The sequence below is a fragment of the Rhipicephalus microplus genome, chromosome 1, assembly GCF_043290135.1.
Source record: "Rhipicephalus microplus isolate Deutch F79 chromosome 1, USDA_Rmic, whole genome shotgun sequence".
Lineage (NCBI taxonomy): Eukaryota > Metazoa > Arthropoda > Arachnida > Ixodida > Ixodidae > Rhipicephalus > Rhipicephalus microplus.
In genome coordinates, this window is record NC_134700.1 from 68,761,093 (window position 1) to 68,780,601 (window position 19,509).

Sequence of the window (19,509 nt, forward strand, 5' to 3'; positions counted from 1 at the left end):
TTGCGAACCAAGACATATCGGTCCAAATCCGAAGGGGAAGGAGTACGAAGACATGGTATGCAGTGCGTGTGGAGAGGATGCGGAAACTGCCGAACACGTGATAATGTTTTGTAAAGGGCTTCACTACAGTGGTCTAGCTTCACCCTATAGTTCAGTATGATGGCGCAGAGCTTTTCAAAGCACTGGGGTTTAGGGATACGGTGAGCAAAATAGACTTTAAGCGGGTAGAATTAACTAGAAGGACGTTATCCTATCGGTGGCTAAAATCAAGGCACGAGTGAATATTAAACCCTTCACTGCAAGTACCGGTCCTCAACTTCACGATTTAAAAAAATATATATAAATTTAGTTTTTGGTTCACTCAGTATTACGGCTAGATGGCAATAGCGGCCGCCCAATCTAAAGGGTACAGCCCACGACCTTCTGCCATATCAATCCATCCATCTACTCATCACCTGCTCGCCTTCAGTCTGCGTATGGGAGTTCGAATTGGTTGTTTGAGAGATTTTTGGTGTTTGAGAGGCTGCCGTGCTTTGATTGAGCTACAGAAATTAGGTGCCTTTCTCCTCGTCTAACCACTACCACCACCAGATTTTGGTTTGCCAAAGAGGACATTGTGGTTTGTACTTCAAGCAGAAAACCACACGCAGCCGTCAGTTGAGTGGTTTGTAGCCAGCTCGTTCGTGTAATCGTAGTCCTGTCTGCTTTGTGAACTGATATTGGTACTATTAAGTCATGCAATATTGCCTGGTGATATGCCGCCCGTGTTTTCGACGTATGTGGACTTGACCGGCGCTGTCTATCCCCAAAGAACCGTGGAAACAAGTTTCTATGCTGTCGGAGCAATTCATAGGTATGCAAAAGGAACATATCGCAACTAGCTGGAGATAAAAGGGAGGCAGGAGCGATTAACGTTGCAACCTCTATTGCGCTCTGCATCACATTGAAAGCATCCTGGAAGTAGTTGAGAGACGAGAAAAGAAACAATGAATATTCAACCAGAATAACGCCCTTTGCGGTATCTCATGGGATGCCTGCCACTTTAGGAATGAAAGGGAAGTTAATCAACACCAGTTGCCAGAAAAGTACTCTGCGAACATGTATTTACAAATAAAGACGGAGTGGCTGTATATTGGTGACAAGCTTTCCATGGAAAACCTCAGCTGTTCAAGTGTGTATGACCGTTTGCGCTTTTATATTCACACTCGGCTCAGAGGAAAACAATCTTTTTCAGGGCGCAATGAGTGTGGACATCAAAGTAGAGCGGAGTAGCCCTCCAACTTTGCCACCTCCTGTGAGTGAAGCACATTTTTACACCTTCATACTCCCTACTCTTAGCCACTAATATGTCTCACTGGCCTCTTGTGTCCTGATAGTTGTAGTCTGTTTGTTACCACAGCATATAGGCTGGGTAAGCTCAAGTTGATGATCTGATACGCATGAGCATTCCCACCCCCATGGGCTTTCATTTGCTGTTTACATTCAAACACACTTGTCTCAGTGCAGCTGTATAGTGATAAAGATAATACCTTAGGACATGATCCCTATGTAAAGTCTTTCAAGATGGTGGTAACTTTCTTATACCAGTGTCACACGGGCATTTTTAATCGCAATCACTGCTTATCCGGATTAGGTGCTGCTACACGGTCACATTTAATCGCGATCAGGCCCGATTCGGATCAAAAGTATCGCGATCCGCACATTGCGATCTGGCTGGGAGATGGCGATTTTGTGTCGTCTGCACCCCCTGGCCGAGCTTGTTAAAAGCAAAAGAAACAAGACAAACAAGCTTTGTTCTGTAAAGACAGATTAAAGAAGCTAGATATTTATTTGTAAAAGAAATTTTAAACTGTTCTAATTAGAAAAATATCTGTGATGTTGCAAATTTTAAGATTCGTATTGACCACATGTAGTTATGGGAGAAGCAGACGACAAGTGCTACTCTCGCACCGTTAGAGCAGTTGGAGCACCTCGAAGCGAATTGATTATAAGTGTCCCCGGCTTCTCGACTACGTCGCAGCATATGAGCACTTCGTGGTCGAATGAAGAGACCGTTACAGTAATTGAGCGCTGGCAGGGGCGATTGGGAGACTTGATGTGCCAGAAGTGAAACTCTGGCGTGTACAACAAGCCATTTCTCTGCGACTAGGCGGCTACGAAAAGGTGCCATCAAAAATAAAAGTGAAGATGTCAAGGAAGAGCTGAGCATCTCTTCAACCGCGCAGTCTCCTGTAATTGTATCACTTTAAGCCTCCATTTCATGCTATAAATATTCAAATCTCATTCACAGAGGAGTGTATGAATAGCTTTTGCAAATCTGGTGTCAGTATCAATAAAAGGGTATCAAGCAATGTTATAAAACTAAATAGGACTTATAAACTACAAAGATTACAAGGGTGTGATTTACCTTACACCTGTCATTACTAAAAGCTGGAGCAATTCTATGAGGATTCTTGGTTAAAAACTGCGCAATAACACGAGATACAAATGAAGAATACACAAGTGTGGGCATCTATGAGGATGCTGAATGAGCTCTGTAGGGGTGTTGCCAAGAGGGTGCAGGCAGGCCCCCCCCACCGCCAAAAAAAAAATTACTGCTCTCTCCTACCTTAGTGTTTCTAAGAGCTGACTAAAGACCAGCCATGAAGTTTTCTATTTCCTTAACCCCCTACAGGAACTCTGCTTTTGTGAATTACCCATCCCCTCCTCATACAAACACACGCACACACGCCAGTAAGAACAGTCTTGGCACCGACATGTGAAGGTAGGACTGAAGAAGAGCAGGGATGAAGAATTGGAAATTGTGCTTTCTACTTCGGGGATAGTTAGACTGCAGTGGAATTAGCAGAAAAAAAGTATCTCTGTATATTTGAACACCTTGTTCCTAAATTATAAATAATGCAAGTGGCCCTAATCAAGTGACAAAATATTGAATAGGTTTCATGATGTCTGGAGACCCCAAGCATAGTGCAGCACATGGAAGTAGTAGGCAAGATAACTTTGCTAATCATACTGAAGCGTTCTAGGCCTGTCTCAGAAGTACGCTGCTCTTTCACAATGCCATTTCACCTCATCTTTAAATAAACACAGTCACTTGTAACAGTTTGGTGGAAGGTGCCGGGTACATCGATCTGGACGACCCAGCTCTACCGATTTTGCGACAAAGCAGATGCTTGGCAGGCTTGCCACCGCAGCTACCAGACATGGAGGACGCGGGAGCAGGCCATAACAATCTCGTTGCTGATGAGCAACATGCTCACCCGCCAGGACAAGCTCTTTGTGGCATGCCGTAACGTCAGCCGAGGACCTTTTCGGGGCAGCCGGTTGACGATGTTGAGGACTGGCTCAAGCACTACCAAAGAGTGAGTCGCAGCAACCGCTGGAGCACTGCTAAGCAGCTCGAGAATGTGGTGTCTTTTCTCATCGGCACCGCGTCTCTTTGGTTCGACAACCATGAGAGTGCATTGACCACATGGGACATTTTCGTGGACGAGCTGAAGAGGTGTTTTGGTGACTCAACAGCTAAGGTGAAGCAGGCGAAGCAAACGATTTCACGCAGAGCTCAGTTACCTGGCAAAACATGCACCATCTACATCGAGGCCGTCTTGAAGCTTTGCGGAATCGTGAGTGTGACTATGTGTGACGAAGATAAGGTAGGTCATCTGCTCATGGGAATCGCGGAAGACGTGTACAATTTTCTTATCACTAAAGAAGACTTACACACACCTTTTGACCTAAGGAGACACTGCCGAGCGTTTGAAGCGCTAAAGAGGAGGAGGGTCCTACCAAAATTTGGACGTCTTGACAATGTGCCCACGATTGCAAGTGTCAACCTTCCATCGCAGGACGACATCTCTTCTCTTATAAGACGAGTGGTTAAGGAAGAACTTGCTCAACTGCAAGCTGTGGACACCGCCGGTGTCTGCCATCGGTGTGCATTCGACCAACGGCCCCGTGAACCACTGGTACCTCGGATGCGACAGAGCTACTTTGAGCCTCGTCCGAATTACACCGATCGGTTCGAACGAAGAACGACCCGTCTGGCCGCCTGGCTCTTTGGGCGCCGCGCCTCCAAGAGTACAGTTTTCCTGTTACCTATAAGAGCGGACGATGTCTCACGGATGCCGACTGCTTATCCCGCCTTCCTTCAGTACACACCAACGCTGACTACGATGACATTGATGACTATGTAGTTTCTGTCTCATCCGACTTCCCAGATACCAGCAGCTTCAAACATGAGCAGCAGCGCGACCCTACTCTGAAACCTTTGCTTGAAGCTGCACATAACTCCTTCGACAAGCGCTTGAAAATTTCAAATGGCTTGCTGTGTAAAAGAAACTATTCAGCCTACGGCCTCCCGTTGCTTCTAGTGGTGCCGGAAAGCCTGCACCAGGTTGTCCTTCGTTCTATGCACGATGACATAACATCCGGTCATCTCGGTTTCACACGTACGCTACATCCACTACGTGAGAGGTTCTACTGGTCGAAAATGTGGAAGACCACAAAGCAGTACGTTCCCAGCTGCACTATATATCAGCACCACAGGCGATCCACCACTGCCCCGGCAGGTTATTTGCAGCCCATCCCTCCACCGACATCCCCTTTTGAAAAAGTTGGCATCGACTTGCTCGGACCCCATCGGGCCACCGATATGTTATAGTGTGCGTGGATTCTTCAGCGCGTTATACGAAAACGGACGCACTGGCATCGGCCACAGCAGCCGCTGTTTCTTCTTTTCTGTTACAACGGGTCATACTGCGTCACGGTGCTCCACGGGTTGTCATCAGTGACCGTGGACGACAATTTATCGCCGATGTGGTTGAAGAAATTTTGTGCCTTTGTGGCTCCTCTTATCACCACTCCACCCCTTACCGTCCGCAAACTAACGGTCTCACTGAGAGAACAAATCGAACTCTCACGAATATGCTATCGATGTACGTTGATGCTGACCACAGGAACTGGGACGCCGTATTACCGTTTGTTACTTACGCGTACAACACCGCCAAGCATGAAGTTACTGGACATTCGCCCTTCTTTCTGCTTTACGCACGAAATTCATGGAGTTTTCTGGACACTCATTACCTTTCTCGCATCAGGAAGATCTGTTCATCGCTCAGACGTTGTGTCGCGCTGAAGAAGCACGTCAACTAGCGCGCCTTCGAAAATTGTCTTCAAGAACACAGCAAGAGTCGCTACGATGTCAAACATATCCCTGTAGAGTTTTCTCCTGGTGACTACGTTTGGCTGTGGACTCTTGTTCGTAGAAAAGGATTGTACTGGAAGTTTCTAGCAAACTATTCCGGCCCATTCGTGATAGTCACTCGTCTCAGTGACGTGAATTACGTTGTCGCCCGAGTTACAGCCAATAACCGGCGTTCGCGCACTACACAAATTGTTCACGTAGCCCGCCTCAAACAGTACCATCATAGGCCTATTTAACTCGCTCGGCGAGCTTCGTCTGCAGCCGGGGGAAATGCAACGAAGATGCGCGAGCCTACAGGGCGCGGAAGAAGAAGAGGAGTAGTGGAGCGGCGCTTGGACTGTGTGGTTGGGTGAAGCGTTCTAGGCCTGTCTCAGAAGTACGCTGCTCTTTCACAACGCTATTTCACCTCATCTTTAAGTAAACACAGTCACTTGTAACAATACTTCACTAGGAGCAAGAATAGTTTTCATTGTGAACAGAAGAGGAAAATAAACTACTGGAAGACATGCCAGCCACAATGCCAACCATAATAGGTTTTTAAAAACAGATTGGTTTAGGATTGCATGAATAAATACAATATCTTAGAACAAGAATGAAATGATGGCATAGAGGAAATGAATGAAACCCTAACTAGGCTAATTTCTGAAGTAGCAGTTGGTGCCAGAAGCACTGTGGCAAAGGGTAAGCAAGCTCCCCTAAAACGCAAGGTACCCATGAAAGAAATTATAAAGAGATCCAGTAGAACTTGCAAAGCTAAAACCTTATTAGCTGGAATCGTATAATCGACATAAGAAATTATGGGGAGAGAATAGCGAGACTAATTTACATAGTGCAAACCTTCGTCTATCCGTTATGTTTTGTACAGAGTAGGATGTGCCGCCCTATGACCAACTACATCCTGTATCAAGGCCCGTTTCACTTTGTTTTCGCTAGATGTAGTACAAGTTTTTTTTTGTTTAATGCCACCTTGTTTAAGCTATGTAAGCACATTTGGGGAAATAAACTCTGATTTTGACAGCTAATGACACACATTATTCTAGCATGTCTGGTTTTAGGTACTGCACATGGTTTTTTCATGATTCAGCAGAAAAACTAGAAGAAATTTTTTCCAGGGTTCAATTAGTTTTCACATAAAAAGCCAAACAGGAGTGGCCTTCCATCTCTGCCACCTCCTGTAAGCATTTTTGTTATAATGTTTCTTACTCCAAGCCAATAAACAGGGCATATTGATTCAGACTATGATCCTGCTTCATTACTTGAGTAATGATGAGAAATTAGGAACAAAGTTTAACAGCCTCTGGGTTCCCTCCTATGAGTCTAGTTAATGTCCATTAAGTGCATTTCTGATTGTACATTGTGGGAATGATAATATGATAATACATGATGACCTCACTGCTTAGTCATAAACAGACGTTTCTTTTAGTGTACATATATATGTGTAGTAAATGTGCAGGTTCGGTGATTTTTGAGTAAGTCAAGCTTTTTTAGCATGGAAATCCCAGATAAATAGAGCAATTGGGATGACTCTAGTCAAGTGCTCGTTAGAAAAATGTTGACAAACACGGACCAATGAGTTCCTTGGGAACTCATTGGTCCGTGTGACCGTCGGTTCAACTGAGCTTTTTCTATCAAGGGGAAATGAGCCATTTACAGCATGTTTAAGTAGGTATTTAATTTTTCTGGTATAGCTACTAAGTTAGCAGTGTCATGCAGTTTATCATAATGAAGTTAAGTGAACATGCTTTAAAATGGTGCTCTTATTTTGAAAAGATAACAAAAACTTACTTGCTTGACAAACATTTGTATGCAAACAGAACCCCTAAGTTTTCAAAAGAAATTAAAAAAAAAAAGTACCATCTCAAGGAGAAATAAATTAACGAAATTCAGAATTATGCACATGCTGGGCAATGTTTATTTGCAGAAATATAGTTGGAGAACAAGTACTTATTGAGCTGAAGAAATTTAACCGACTCTATTTAAAAGAAAAGGGTATATTAGAGCATAGTATTTATTCTGTACCTAATTGCAAGTATTAAATAACACTTTATATGTCCAGTAATTAGAAACTGTGGTAAAATCTGGCGAACACAAGGGGTTAACAAAAATCAAAATTGGGAAAATTTCTCATCTCAAATAAACTCTGATGGTGCAATGTTGACATCTTTGGCAGCACTGATCGTATAGAATTGAAGAGATGGAGAAGTGCTTTCTTATGAGATTGTGCATTGTTTCAAATGTCAAAGCTGTTCACATGAGCTTCAACATTTGAGATTCTCAGCGCATGTTATAAATGCTAATTGTGCAGAAACAGCAACTCTAGCTTGTGTACCATCACATAGATAATGCTTCAAGTGGAGATTTGCTGCACCTTGTTTAAAATAGGCCTTAAAAACATTTATCACTATCAATCGATGCCTAGTGACCAGGTACCGGTAGCCTTGGAACCAAGGCATACTACTCAGGGGAGATATACACATGGTAGCAGTAGCGACATTGACGATTGCTGCACTCTTAGCCGCCTCTATTTGATGTGACTGACTGAACTGACTTACTGTCCCTGACTGACTGACTGACTGTGACTGAACGACAGCTGTCACGCTTGTCGTTGTTGATGTAGGCGGAAAATGCAAAGCATTAACCAAGTACTGAGGATGTTAGGTTCAAAAACTGTTATAGATCAAGCAGACATATGTTTCTTCCAGGACAAATGTATCAAAAAGGAGCACCAAGGGCAACGGGTGAATTTTCTTGTCCTATTTCCTCAGAGGAGGACACGCCCGCCACTTGTAGCACCACATGTGGTGGTTGAAGGCCTCGTCATCTGGGAACACCTCGTTGTTTGAGAGCACAATGATGGGTGTCTTGGAAATGGTCTGGTTAGCAGTGTACTTGACAGCCACCAAGTTTACGTCACCACCAAAAGTTTTTTTGACAGTATCAAAAGCAGATGACTCACAGTTTGCCTCGTTCCGTACCAGGATGCGGCGTCCCACGGTGTCCTGTAGTGGAAAGCTAGTGTAGCAGTTAAAGTTACGAATAGTGCCTCGGTTAATGTAAAATGAAAGAACAGGATCAAAAAAGTTTTTGCCTGCACTCGGAGGGGACACAATTTCCATGCAATTTTTCTTGGTGACCGCCTTCTCGACCAGGCTGTACAAGTTGTTTACAAAAGCCGACACTTCCTCGTGGACTTCGTGAAACTGAAACTTTAAACGTTCCATCATGGCATCAAACGACGCAGGCACGTCCATGTAAAAGGTAGCGAGGTCGCCGTGTGGGGCGTCCAAGAGTGGCTGCGTGTTCTTGTACATTTCTACGAAGTTGAGCGTGGAGTACGAACACATTTCTTCATTAAACACTTGGATGGCTCGTTGATGGCTCTTGTCGTTCAGGCGAATAAATCGAAAGACCGGGTTCGCCAGCGATTTAGGGGTGCGCACTAAGTTGCTCAACTGCGATACGGGGTTTTCGCGTAGCCAGTCGTAGATGGATTCTTCCGACGCTCCTTTTGCACGTTTTCCGCACTTTGTACCCTTTGTTGCGCATACTTTGTCAGCGTCTCCACCGCTCATCTGACCTCTATGGGCGTCGTCACATGCAACTGAATGCAGAAGTTTCGGGTGGAGTATTTCCAAAACTCAGCCAGGCTCGTGTCCAGAACCTTGGAATTGTCCCAAAACTTCATCTCTAATGTCGCGACCCCAATCGCTTCCTCCTACTTTAAGGTGTTCCAGTAGTCGGGGCTAACTATTGAGATACTGGACGAGATTGTAGAGGTTCCGTGCGCTGGCATTTATAGACCAAATTGAAGAGCAATTTGGTCGTCTGATGAAGCCAGCGAAGATAACACATCGGCTTGTGCCATTGCTCCAGCTGCAGTCGTGTAGGATGTGGACGTGTGGTAGAGTGGTTCCTCGTGTGTGGAGTGCGACGGCAGCGATTCTGCACTGGGTGGGTCCTTGTTCGAATCCTCTGACAATGTCATTACAAATTGTCTCAGCTTCTCCGTCATCTCAAGAGGGAAAGACGTTATGCACAAGCTTTCTTCGTTTTGGAACTGAGTGTAACTGCAGTGCCCAGCTTGGAGGGGATTGTAAACTTTTCCCTTCTCCTCTAGTCCCTTTTCCTGGTTCGGACGCGCTTGAATTTGATACTTCTCCCACGCCTCGATCAGATTCAGCAAGTGTGGCCATGGTTTCAATAATGTCATAGGCACCGTTTTCGTGGCTCGAACCAATAAACTCTGTAGTTTGTGCCTGCAAATATAAACGGTGTCACCAAAAAGCGATTCCAAATGGTAAAATAGCGGTACCTTGCCTTCTTATTCATCATGATGACGTTTACGTGGTTCTGCCATGGTCTCTATTCAAAGAGCAAACAAAAGCAACAATTCAGAGTATAGTATATTTAAATAAAAAGCGTGCAGAGTGTTAAGTTGAGCCAAAACATCCACCGTTATTTTTGGCCAACAGGATAATGCAAATCTGACAAGCACATTAGATTTTATATAGTACAGCAATGCAAGTCTGATTGGCAGTCAAGAAGACACATCATGTTTCAGAAGGCAGACATTTTCGTACGACCACTGATATAGCAACATTGTGCTTCACATTTGCTGCTTTATGAGGCAGGTGCCTCCTTTTCAATTGCAGTCTGAAGTATGAACTGCAGTCTACTTACTCTCTGAAGTTGTCACTCGTGTAAAGCAGAACAATAGGTTGTGGCTATGGCTTCAACGCGACCGCAACCAGATTGCATTAGAGAAGATTGAAGCATCCGTGAAATAGTCCCCCCCCCCCCCCCTTTTTCATGCAGCAGATTGGTTGAATGAGCCTATTGCCAAACAATTTTATTTTGACCTGTTTTATAGAGCTTCTAGATGGATCCAACCACAGTTTTATCTTTTTTAAAAGCTGTTATTATTGCTGCTTGTGTCAAGCGCTTTTACGTGGTGATAAGAAACCTGTGACCCATGTTTTGCTCGTATGCAGGCCGCTGCATTGCTCTGAATGGGCATGAAATATTTCTCACCAATGAAAGAACAAGAATTTGAACGTTGTTGGTTCAGATCTCAATGACAAAAAACTGGTCTTTTGTCCACTTTGCTTAATTTCAATTGATGTGCTAATAACTAACTACGCTACAGATAAAGACAGCATTTCATGTGCTTTGTGCTTTGTTAGACCTAATTCTCTGGTTCATTTGGCTCTTAGAAATGAGTTTCATTGATGCTTGCTGCTGAGCTCATTCAATAGCAAGTTGAAGTGAAACATAGCTACTAGCTGTAGAAAAAAAAAAAAAAAGATGCATGCACCCTTAACATTGAAACTTGTATTGTGCTCTGCATGTACTTATGCACACCCCAGAAAAGGCAAAGTAGAGAAGAGACGAGAAAAGGAGCAGCAAAAACTGAAGCAGGACGCTGTACCTTCCAGTATGTTTCAGGGTTCCTAGTACATTCGAAAGAAAAGGGATCGATATTGGTTACTTGTATGAGAAAAGAACTCTGCAAGCGTGCATTGATGGCACAGAGTAGCAGCTTGTTGGGTACAAAATTTGCCTGCAGAAGCGTTTTACTGAAGCATGTCTGATTCAAAGTGTGCTGTTACTTTCAGGCTCGGCTCAAAAACTAAAGAAAAGTCTTTTTCAGGGCGCCATGAGTGTTGACATCAAGGTAGAGCAGAGTAGCCCTCCAAACTCTCCACCTCCTGTGAGTAAAGCTTATTTTTTGCAATTTGATGCTTGTTACAACTGGCCAACAATATGGCACATTAGTCTTTTGGTTCTTGTTTGAAATACAGTTAAGACAGAATTTAACAAAGCAGCGACATAGCTTGAGTTAATTTGCGAAGTTGCAAAATTTTTAAAATTTACAAGAGAATGTTGCTGTTCGCAGTCTCAAATTGTAACATGAGGACACCTGAACACTACCGGGCATTATTATTGCCGCTAATTTGCCTGTGTGCATGCAAAGCTCGAAAAGTGGCCCGGACATGTAGCCTCCCACATGTAGGGGATGCAGGCTAGGTCGCATGGAGCTATGGCTGGCTGGTGGTGGGCGGATGGGGAGACTGACTGCAATCATGGAAAATAACAAAAGCAAGCATCGTAGTGTTTCCTTGGGGGCATTTGCAGGGACAATGAACAGCTGTTGCTCCTAGCCTTATCTGAGTTGCTAGAGTGTTACTGACTAGAATTAATATTGTTCTGTGCAGGTCTGCATCCTGCCCTGTCAAAATAAAATTAGGGGTGAGATTAAGGTTGCTGGATGCAACTGTTGCAGTGCGAACTTGAAGGGAAACCCGCCTGTGCTGGGATTGAAATGAAATCACCACTTTTTTCATAATTTATTTCAAGAAGGACATTGTTATTTTGGGTTTGGTGCCACATTGTTGATCACAACATTGAACCCTGTGAACAGTTTCCAGGAAACGAAAATTTATTCAAGAAATTGAGAACTTTGTAAAATCGGCTTTGTATTAAACTGAGTTTCAACTGCATTCAAGTTGTGATGACACAACATCACGTGAGCACTCCCGTGCAAGGGCCCCCCCCATGCCCTTTAAACGAGCCAATATCACTGGCACGAAAAATGGAGGTGCCTTTCTGCACCGCATCAAAGTTCAAAAAAGTAATGCACTGTACTCCCTCAGAATTCTTCTGGCTCTTGTTCGTGGCGTGGCATATTATAAGACAGCCCACGAACAAAATTTTCTGCACTGTTTTGAGAGGGTGGAAGAGTAATGTTATTTTCCTTGAGCAGTGCACATATTGTGAAGTAAAAATGAAATTAGGGTGATTGCTTAGGTGGGCACTTGCTCAAAGTTTTATAGGACAAATGTGACTTGAAAAGTAGCATCGTGCATATTTTTACCCCTTTGCACTTTCCCTTGTTGTTATTATAGGAACACATTTATTATCGCACATTTCTGTAGTTGAAAGAAAAAAAAAAAAAGATGACTGCGTCTTAGTCGAAAGTTTAAAAATGGAGAATAGTTTTTTTATTGTGTGTTTACACGCCTTCACGTGTGTGCTGTAGTACTTTTGATAAATGAATCTTCTCAAACACTGAAATGCAGAATTTTGAATGAACAATGGTATGAACATAGGTTTATTGCTTTTTGGCACAGTGTAAACAAGTTATGGTTAAGCAAAACTCGTCAAACATGCATTGTTTCGGTCTAGTTGTTATAGACGGCTTCGGTGTTTGTAAGCAAACTGGCTCGCGTCAAACGGCTTACCCCAGCATACTTCCACGTCTAGCGGCCACATGAAGGGGCTTGACGTAGTGCACGGCAGTTGTAGGTGCGGCCACTGCTGCAGGTAACACAGTTTGCGTGGCCGACGGACGCCGCACAGAATATCCGTCGTGGCGTTCTGATGAGTGCAGCCCGCTCCTCCGTGTTACCTCTGGCAGCGGCCGCGCCTGCAGGAGAAGCTTTTCAGCGAACTTAATTGGGCTAGTTGGTTCTGAATGTCTATGTGGATGCACTTTGAAGACGCGAACAGAGAATCGACAGCGCACGCCTGTGTTTTCTCTTTTCGCATCTTCAAAACGCACCCACATCGTTGACATGCAGGAGAAGAGTTGCCTGGTCCATAGTGATGCTCTTCAATTCAGCTTTTCGACTAGAACTGAAAACCTTCCTCCTGTCAAACCCCGAACATATTTGTGTTATCGTCTAAGCACACAACCTCAAGATAAAACGCTTATTTTTGCGCCTGTGTAACGCCGGGCACTCTTTATAGAGATCATTGGCGTTTGGAATTGCTCGTGATCCGAAGTGTTCGTGTGACCGAGAAATTATAAAATGTACTGTTTATGGGATGACATCAACTGGGGCTTGGTCACGCGAACTATTACGTTTTACTCACGTGTAAGTTATTCATGAATCAAACTTTCAAGTTGAACCCACCTAAGCCATGTTCACACGGAAAGCTAAACGAGCTAAAATGCAGGGATATTAACTAGCGGCAGAAAGACAGGTGATGAGTCATTTGCTTGCACAGATGAGTGCCCACTTGCCGGCGTCGCTTTCGAAAAAAAATTAAATGAAATGACAAAGAAACGGGGACACTACGACATACAACGTGCGGCGATTCATATAGAGCATGGCTACTTTGTGCCCCATGTTGTTACAAACCATACACATTGTTATTATTGTTCAAACTATACGAGAAACACCTTTGCGATACATTTTCAGTGTTTGCTTTCACGTTTTGTTACCCGTTTCACGCGTCAGTACACGTATCTGGCGCGAGTGGGAGACGACAGCGACTGATGTGTTTCTGATAACTGGAACCTTTGACTAGTATCGTCTCTGTGCCATTAGTGTGCGCTGAGCTTTATATTGCCTTTAATGAAGTAGGAAGAACAAGCCTAAGCGCTCCTAACGGGAATCCAGTTTTCTCTCGTGATCAAAACAGAACATTTTTACTAGCATATAAAATCAGTTCAGGCATGTAGACTGCATCCTGGCTTGGCAAAGCTGTGGCTAAGTTACGAGCGCTTCATCAGAATGATTTTATCCGCATAAGATATCGGAACACGAGCAGCCGCGGCCAACTACAAAGGCTAACACCACGAAAGAACAAGCTAAGTCGGATGTTTCCTGGGGTGGTTTTTTGGTGAACGCACATTGTTGCCAGAGACCGGCAGGCTCTTGCAAAACAGTGTATAGGGCTTGACTGCTTACCCGAAGCTTATGGGATCGTATCTCAGGCATGACTGCTGACCCGAAGCTTATGGGATCGTATCTCAGGCATGACTGCTGAATTTTGACGGAGGTGACATGTTTGAGGTCCTTGTACGTGGGTGTAGGTGCACGGTAAAGAACCCCAGGCAGTTGAAATTTCTGGAGCCCTCTATTGCAGTGTGCTTCATAATGATGTCATGGACTTGCATTGTAAAATGCGAGCAAATATAATTAAAGTATAATTTTATAAAGCATATTAACCGCAGTTTCAACTAAACCTGCCACTTATGTAGAACAAGAAAAATCCGACTGACATCTCGGATGGTGATTCCTTATATGGCAGTGGTGGGAAACCCGTGCCAATTGTATCCACATGCATTAATGAGAAATTACTGTGCCATACTGCTCCACAAGGGTCTTTTTTGTCTAATTTGCACCATCGCTTGTGGGGTCTCGGCGAGGCGAACGTGCGCATCGCCATGCCACGCTCTTGGAGTGAACGGACACAGCAGACGCAGTCGGTACAAAGTACACAACATACATACATTTATTAACTAATTTAGACGACGATATCGTCCGCCGAATGATACACCAATTTCAATTAACACGCTACCATATAAACAACATAACGCAGTGACACACTAAACACACAATAACATGATAAACACACACCCAACACACTAACACATACCCAAGGCGGCGTCGCCAACGCCTGACTTTCCACGTGGGACCCCGGCGCAAAGCCCGCGGTGCCGAGCACCGGGAACCCACGCTACAGACAACCGTTCGCGGCAGCCGCCACGCGCAGAAGAGGCTCGCTCAACCCTCGCCCACCATCAAGGCCCGCCTTCCGCCAGGGGCCACCGCCGGCGCTACCACTCTACCAACAGTGGTACTCAACGCGAACACAACGCCATCTATCGCCCGGCGGTGGTCACCACCGAAATAAAGCCTTGGGGTGAGACACGTGCGCCACGCGGCGCAGACAACTTTACAGGGGGGGTGTCAGCACCCCCATATTCCCTCAACCTTAAATCAAACCATATCTCGAAATCAAAAATTAGCTACACAAGCTTTAACAAAAAATGATATCGCACGACCATAATGTCCTTGCACCACGACACCGCCGCTGGTCGACACTGCTGCACTGTTCGGCTAGACTTCATCTCAGTACCGGCCCCGCAACAGCAACGTTGCCGTCGGCGCGACGATCCGTCGCTAGCGCCGACACGTCTTCCAGTTGCGACCAGCACTCGCGAGGGCGCCGGACTGCAGGCAGTTGCGCAGGTCCCAGGCATCTCCATCGCCCGACCTCATGACCGCAGTCCTGGCCAGCGACGCTGATGATGTGCAGGACAGCCGGCCATGGATGACATCCCTCCCGCTGAATACATCAATAACAACAACAAAAAACTTGAAAGAAAACAATCGAGCAGGTCCTCTGGAAGGGAGCTTCGAGCTTTTCGTCCACGTGGTACGTTGGTCAGTACTGCTAGCTAATACATCGGTGGCGGCCGAGACGCCCATCAAAACAAAACAAAACTCACTTTTCCTAACTCGTGCTCACAAGAAAAAAAGTGAGGGAAGCATAGCGCAACACCTCAACGCCACGATCCACCTAGTTGTGCCACGTGCGACAGGCGGCTGCGCAGAGCCTTAGGCCTAATGAGTCGCTCGGCAACAATCGGCATCCACCCAGCACCAAGCCTAGGCGAAGAAAGAGGCAGCCGCGAGGAGACGTCCACTCTGTGAGGTGGCCCTATCGCTCGCCGCACACAGTAGCTTACCGAGCGATCGGCGTCCACCGCCCCGGGTGGTGTCACGACGCCTCGGCGTCGAGCCGCAATACCAGACAGCAACGACGCCTGGCTCCCTGAGCCCAAAGATATAGAAGAAGCTATTTACAGAAAATCGGACCACCCACGAGACTTCCGTACTCACTCGCTTCGGGCCTGGCCTACAAACCACGTGCTCTAGGCCTTGCTCACCCCAGGATGCGGACCGCATGGCTCTCATCCTAATTCAACAACGTTTTTGAAAACTAACAAGAAAAAATAACAACACTTGCGAGCAAAAAAAAAAATAGAAAGTCAACCTGCCGACAAATTCAAACACGTAACAAAACCAATCTCCTCGCTTCTCAACAAAGCGCACCACCGACGCTAGCAAAGAAGTCCCCCCTAGGCCTACTCTACTCCGGCTCTAACAAAATCCGTGTACTGAACCGCAAAAACTGTCGTCCGATACTCCAGGAGCTCCACGTTGGGCAGCCAGTGTGGTGTCTCGGCGAGGCGAACGTGCGCATCGCCACGCCACGATCTTGGAGTGAACGGACACAGCAGAGGCGGTCGGTACAAAGTACACAACATACATACATTTATTAACTAATTTAGACGACGATATCATCCGCCGAATGATACACCAATTTCAATTAACACGCTACCATATAAACAACATAACGCAGTGACACACTAAACACACAATAACATGATAAACACACACTAACACACCCAACACACTAACACATACCCAAGGCGGCGTCGCCAACGTTTGACTTTCCACGTGGGACCCCGGCGCCAAGCCCGCGGTGCCGAGCACCGGGGACCCACGCTACAGACAACAGTTCGCGGCAGCCGCCACGCGCAGAAGAGCCTCGCTCAACCCTCGCCCACCACCAAGGCCCGCATTCCGCCAGGGGCCACCGTTGGCGCTACCACTCTACCAACAGTGGTACTCAAAGCGAACACAACGCCATCTATCGCCCGGCAGTGGTCACCACCGAAATAAAGCCCTGGGGCGAGACACGTGCGCCACGCGGCACAGACAACTTTACCGGGGGGGTGTCAGCACCCCCAAACGCTGCCCCACAAGGTGGTTTTGGAACCAAAAGTAATATTGACAGTACGTATCGCGAGTGGATATTATGTGATGGTTGCCACCTTGTACACTCGCGCTGCTGCATTTGCATACACTTTCACTGCTGCAAAAGCGCTGAATCGGCCCATCACTTATTGCAACTTACGCGCGATTACAGTGGTGCCTTTTTAGGCAACCATTGGCAAAGAACGAAGGCATTGTTACGGCTACGAAAAAGCGCGTCACTATGGCTTGTCGCCGACAAAAAGTCTACGTCTGTGGCGGAGGGCCGCTTCAAGTCTACTCCATGGTTATAATATCTTTTAATAGCCGGAGACTACCTGCAAGCGCTGAGGCACCCTGATCGCTGCTGCCTTAATCGTGGTGCGGGACCGTGTTCAACATGCACTGCTTTGCAGAAAGGAAAGCAGTTCGCTGTTACACACTTGAGCGTTATGGATCGCGGGCACTGAGATAACAAGCCTAGCGCACGCTTTCATGAGACAACAATCCATAAGCACCTCTGCCTGCTGCTAGGATTGCTCATGCAGCCCTTGCAGAAAGCTTGCAGCGTCGTCGTCGCATTAGTGCAACTTGCTTTTCACTGCATCTGTGCATAGTACAAAGGGAAGTGGGCGCAAGTGACTCGTCACGGTATGTACGCCAAGTAGGTTAGGTGAAGCGCTGCACGCAACTAGCCACTAGACAATTGGCTTCTTGTGACTGTACCTGCGACACTTTTCGCTAGGTAGCAGATTGCGGTACACATTTATTGTGTACAGCTGATTATGTCCGTTTCGCCACTGTGTCAGTCGCTGCATCGGCTGCGTTTTCTGGACTTCACAGTAGTTTCGAAATGTTCTTGGTTGTCGCTACAGTGTGCCATCGAATGCTTGTCAGAGAATGCCAATCATTTCTGAACATTGGCAAAAAGAAAGAAACGGCTTCATGCTTAGCCACTTCAAGCAGTATTTGCTGTGGCACTGTATTCTTTCATTACCAGTGATGGCACACGTAAAGAAATGCAAATTGGTACTGGTCATAGGTGTATGCACAGGGGGGTTGGGGGGCAGAGGGGTTGCAAAGCCAGCCCCATACATTGACATGATGGGGAGAGGGGAGCGCTGCGACGAACCTTTGCCCCCCCCCTCCAAAAGGGAAACCTTGCACCCGCTGATGTATTTTGTGGCTAATGCATTCTATGTTTAGTGTGTAGTTGGCCGTGTGCCCCACAGGTTCTTGGCTTGTATGTATGTATTAACGAGCTTTTACTGTAACGAGTTTTGATTGTGTGTGTGTGTGTGTGTGTGTGCATGCGCACGCGTGCTGCGGTGAACTGCATGTTGCAGCTAGCTTGTTGGTGATTCAATTATTTTTTGTGCTTATTTTGTAAGCTTGCTGCTTCTGTATAAATGAATATGTAAACTGAGGGAACATCAATAATTTTTCTTCCTTTGTGCGTGTCATGGAAAGCCCGTGCATGCTCCAAGCACAGACGTAGCTGCTCCAAAAGCAGATTTTGCGTGTTGCAATGGCTGCTCCAAAATACTGGAAGGCGTTCCCTCTACTGATAGGGTGATAAAAATTGACCTAACAAAAAATGAAGCTCAAGTGAAGGTGGGCAGGTGCAACTTCCTGCAACTGTATTGCATTGTGGCAGCCCCACTGAAAAACAGGACTGATTTTTCTGTTTAGGCAATCGTGCTATTTATTATATTAAAAACATAAGTATTTCAGACCGGGTTAGCTGGTGTTCTGTTTTATGTGAATCAAAGGAAGCACTGTGAACAGGACAGACGCTATGGTTCACAGTACGTTGAGTGCAACAGGTGTAAATGTTTTTCATGGCCAAATGCTCTTTAAAAAAATCTGAAAGAGATTGATTTCACAGACCTTTATTTTTCAGCTACTAGTCAGGACTGGTATTCATAATTTTGATCTACTCGGAAGCTCTCTTGCAGTGCTGTGCCCCACAACGCAATCTAGTTTGCTTGTTTTAGTAAGTTTTTCATCTTGTTTTTAGATATATTAATGAAAAGAAGTCATAGGTATAGTGAAATCAGGAGTATAAGAAAAAAACTTCGGCTGCAAATAAAATGAGGCTTTGGTGTACTTGTATGTGTGCAAGGCCTCGGACTGTTGTGGAAATGGCTTACAATGTCAAAGTTTGGAATAAAATGTACACACTTTATCTCCAGGTATGCCAGAGGTACCATTTGTGTGGTGCTGTAGTTCTTATAAGAATGAAAGCTGCTCATATCACAAATGTAAGGGGCTTGTTGCTACTGTCTTTGAAGTTCTGCCGACCAAATTAAAGCAGCTTGTCTGTCAGCAGTGTCGTGCTCTTGAAGCATGCGAAGTGTGATAATGAATGCATACAGTAGAATACATGAGAATAAACAACAAAAATATCTTTTTCAGTGGTTGGAGTGCGTGAATATCAAGGAAGAGCCAAGCAGCCCTCCAACCACGCCACCTTGTGTAAGTGAATTGCACTTTCTTGTTTTGGCTTACTTACTCGAAGCTCGGTGTTTCTTATCTTGGCATCATGAAACAAGGATGAAAAACAGAAACATGTTGATGACAGACTGTTCACTACCACTTTATGCATACCTTGCAATGTGTCGTATAAAACTTGGAATCACGTAGGAGGAGGGGTTTGGTCGAAGCCAAAGAGTGCACGTCAAATAAAATAAAATAACAGCTATGCCTTTGTGAGCCAGTTAAGGAGAAGACTGATCAGAGTGGATCGGG

The 19,509-nt window shown here is 45.5% G+C and overlaps 1 protein-coding gene and 1 non-coding gene across 4 annotated transcripts in view; one reads left to right on the forward strand and one right to left on the reverse strand.

Moving 5' to 3' along the window:
* LOC119178754 (uncharacterized) overlaps positions 1 to 19,509 on the forward strand; it is a 112,152-nt gene that overhangs the window by 24,208 nt on the left and 68,435 nt on the right. For 2 of the 3 annotated variants that reach the window (XM_037429994.2, XM_037429996.2), the window contains 3 exons: positions 1,235 to 1,294; positions 10,854 to 10,913; positions 19,177 to 19,236. In XM_037429994.2, the coding sequence (XP_037285891.1) occupies positions 1,235 to 1,294; positions 10,854 to 10,913; positions 19,177 to 19,236 (180 nt within the window). The remainder of the gene's footprint in view (positions 1 to 1,234; positions 1,295 to 10,853; positions 10,914 to 19,176; positions 19,237 to 19,509) is intronic. The other variant, XM_037429995.2, reaches the window with a different exon arrangement.
* On the reverse strand, positions 7,747 to 8,923 carry LOC119178756 (uncharacterized). The gene has a single exon (XR_012886729.1). It is a non-coding gene; the product is annotated as an uncharacterized LOC119178756 (transcript).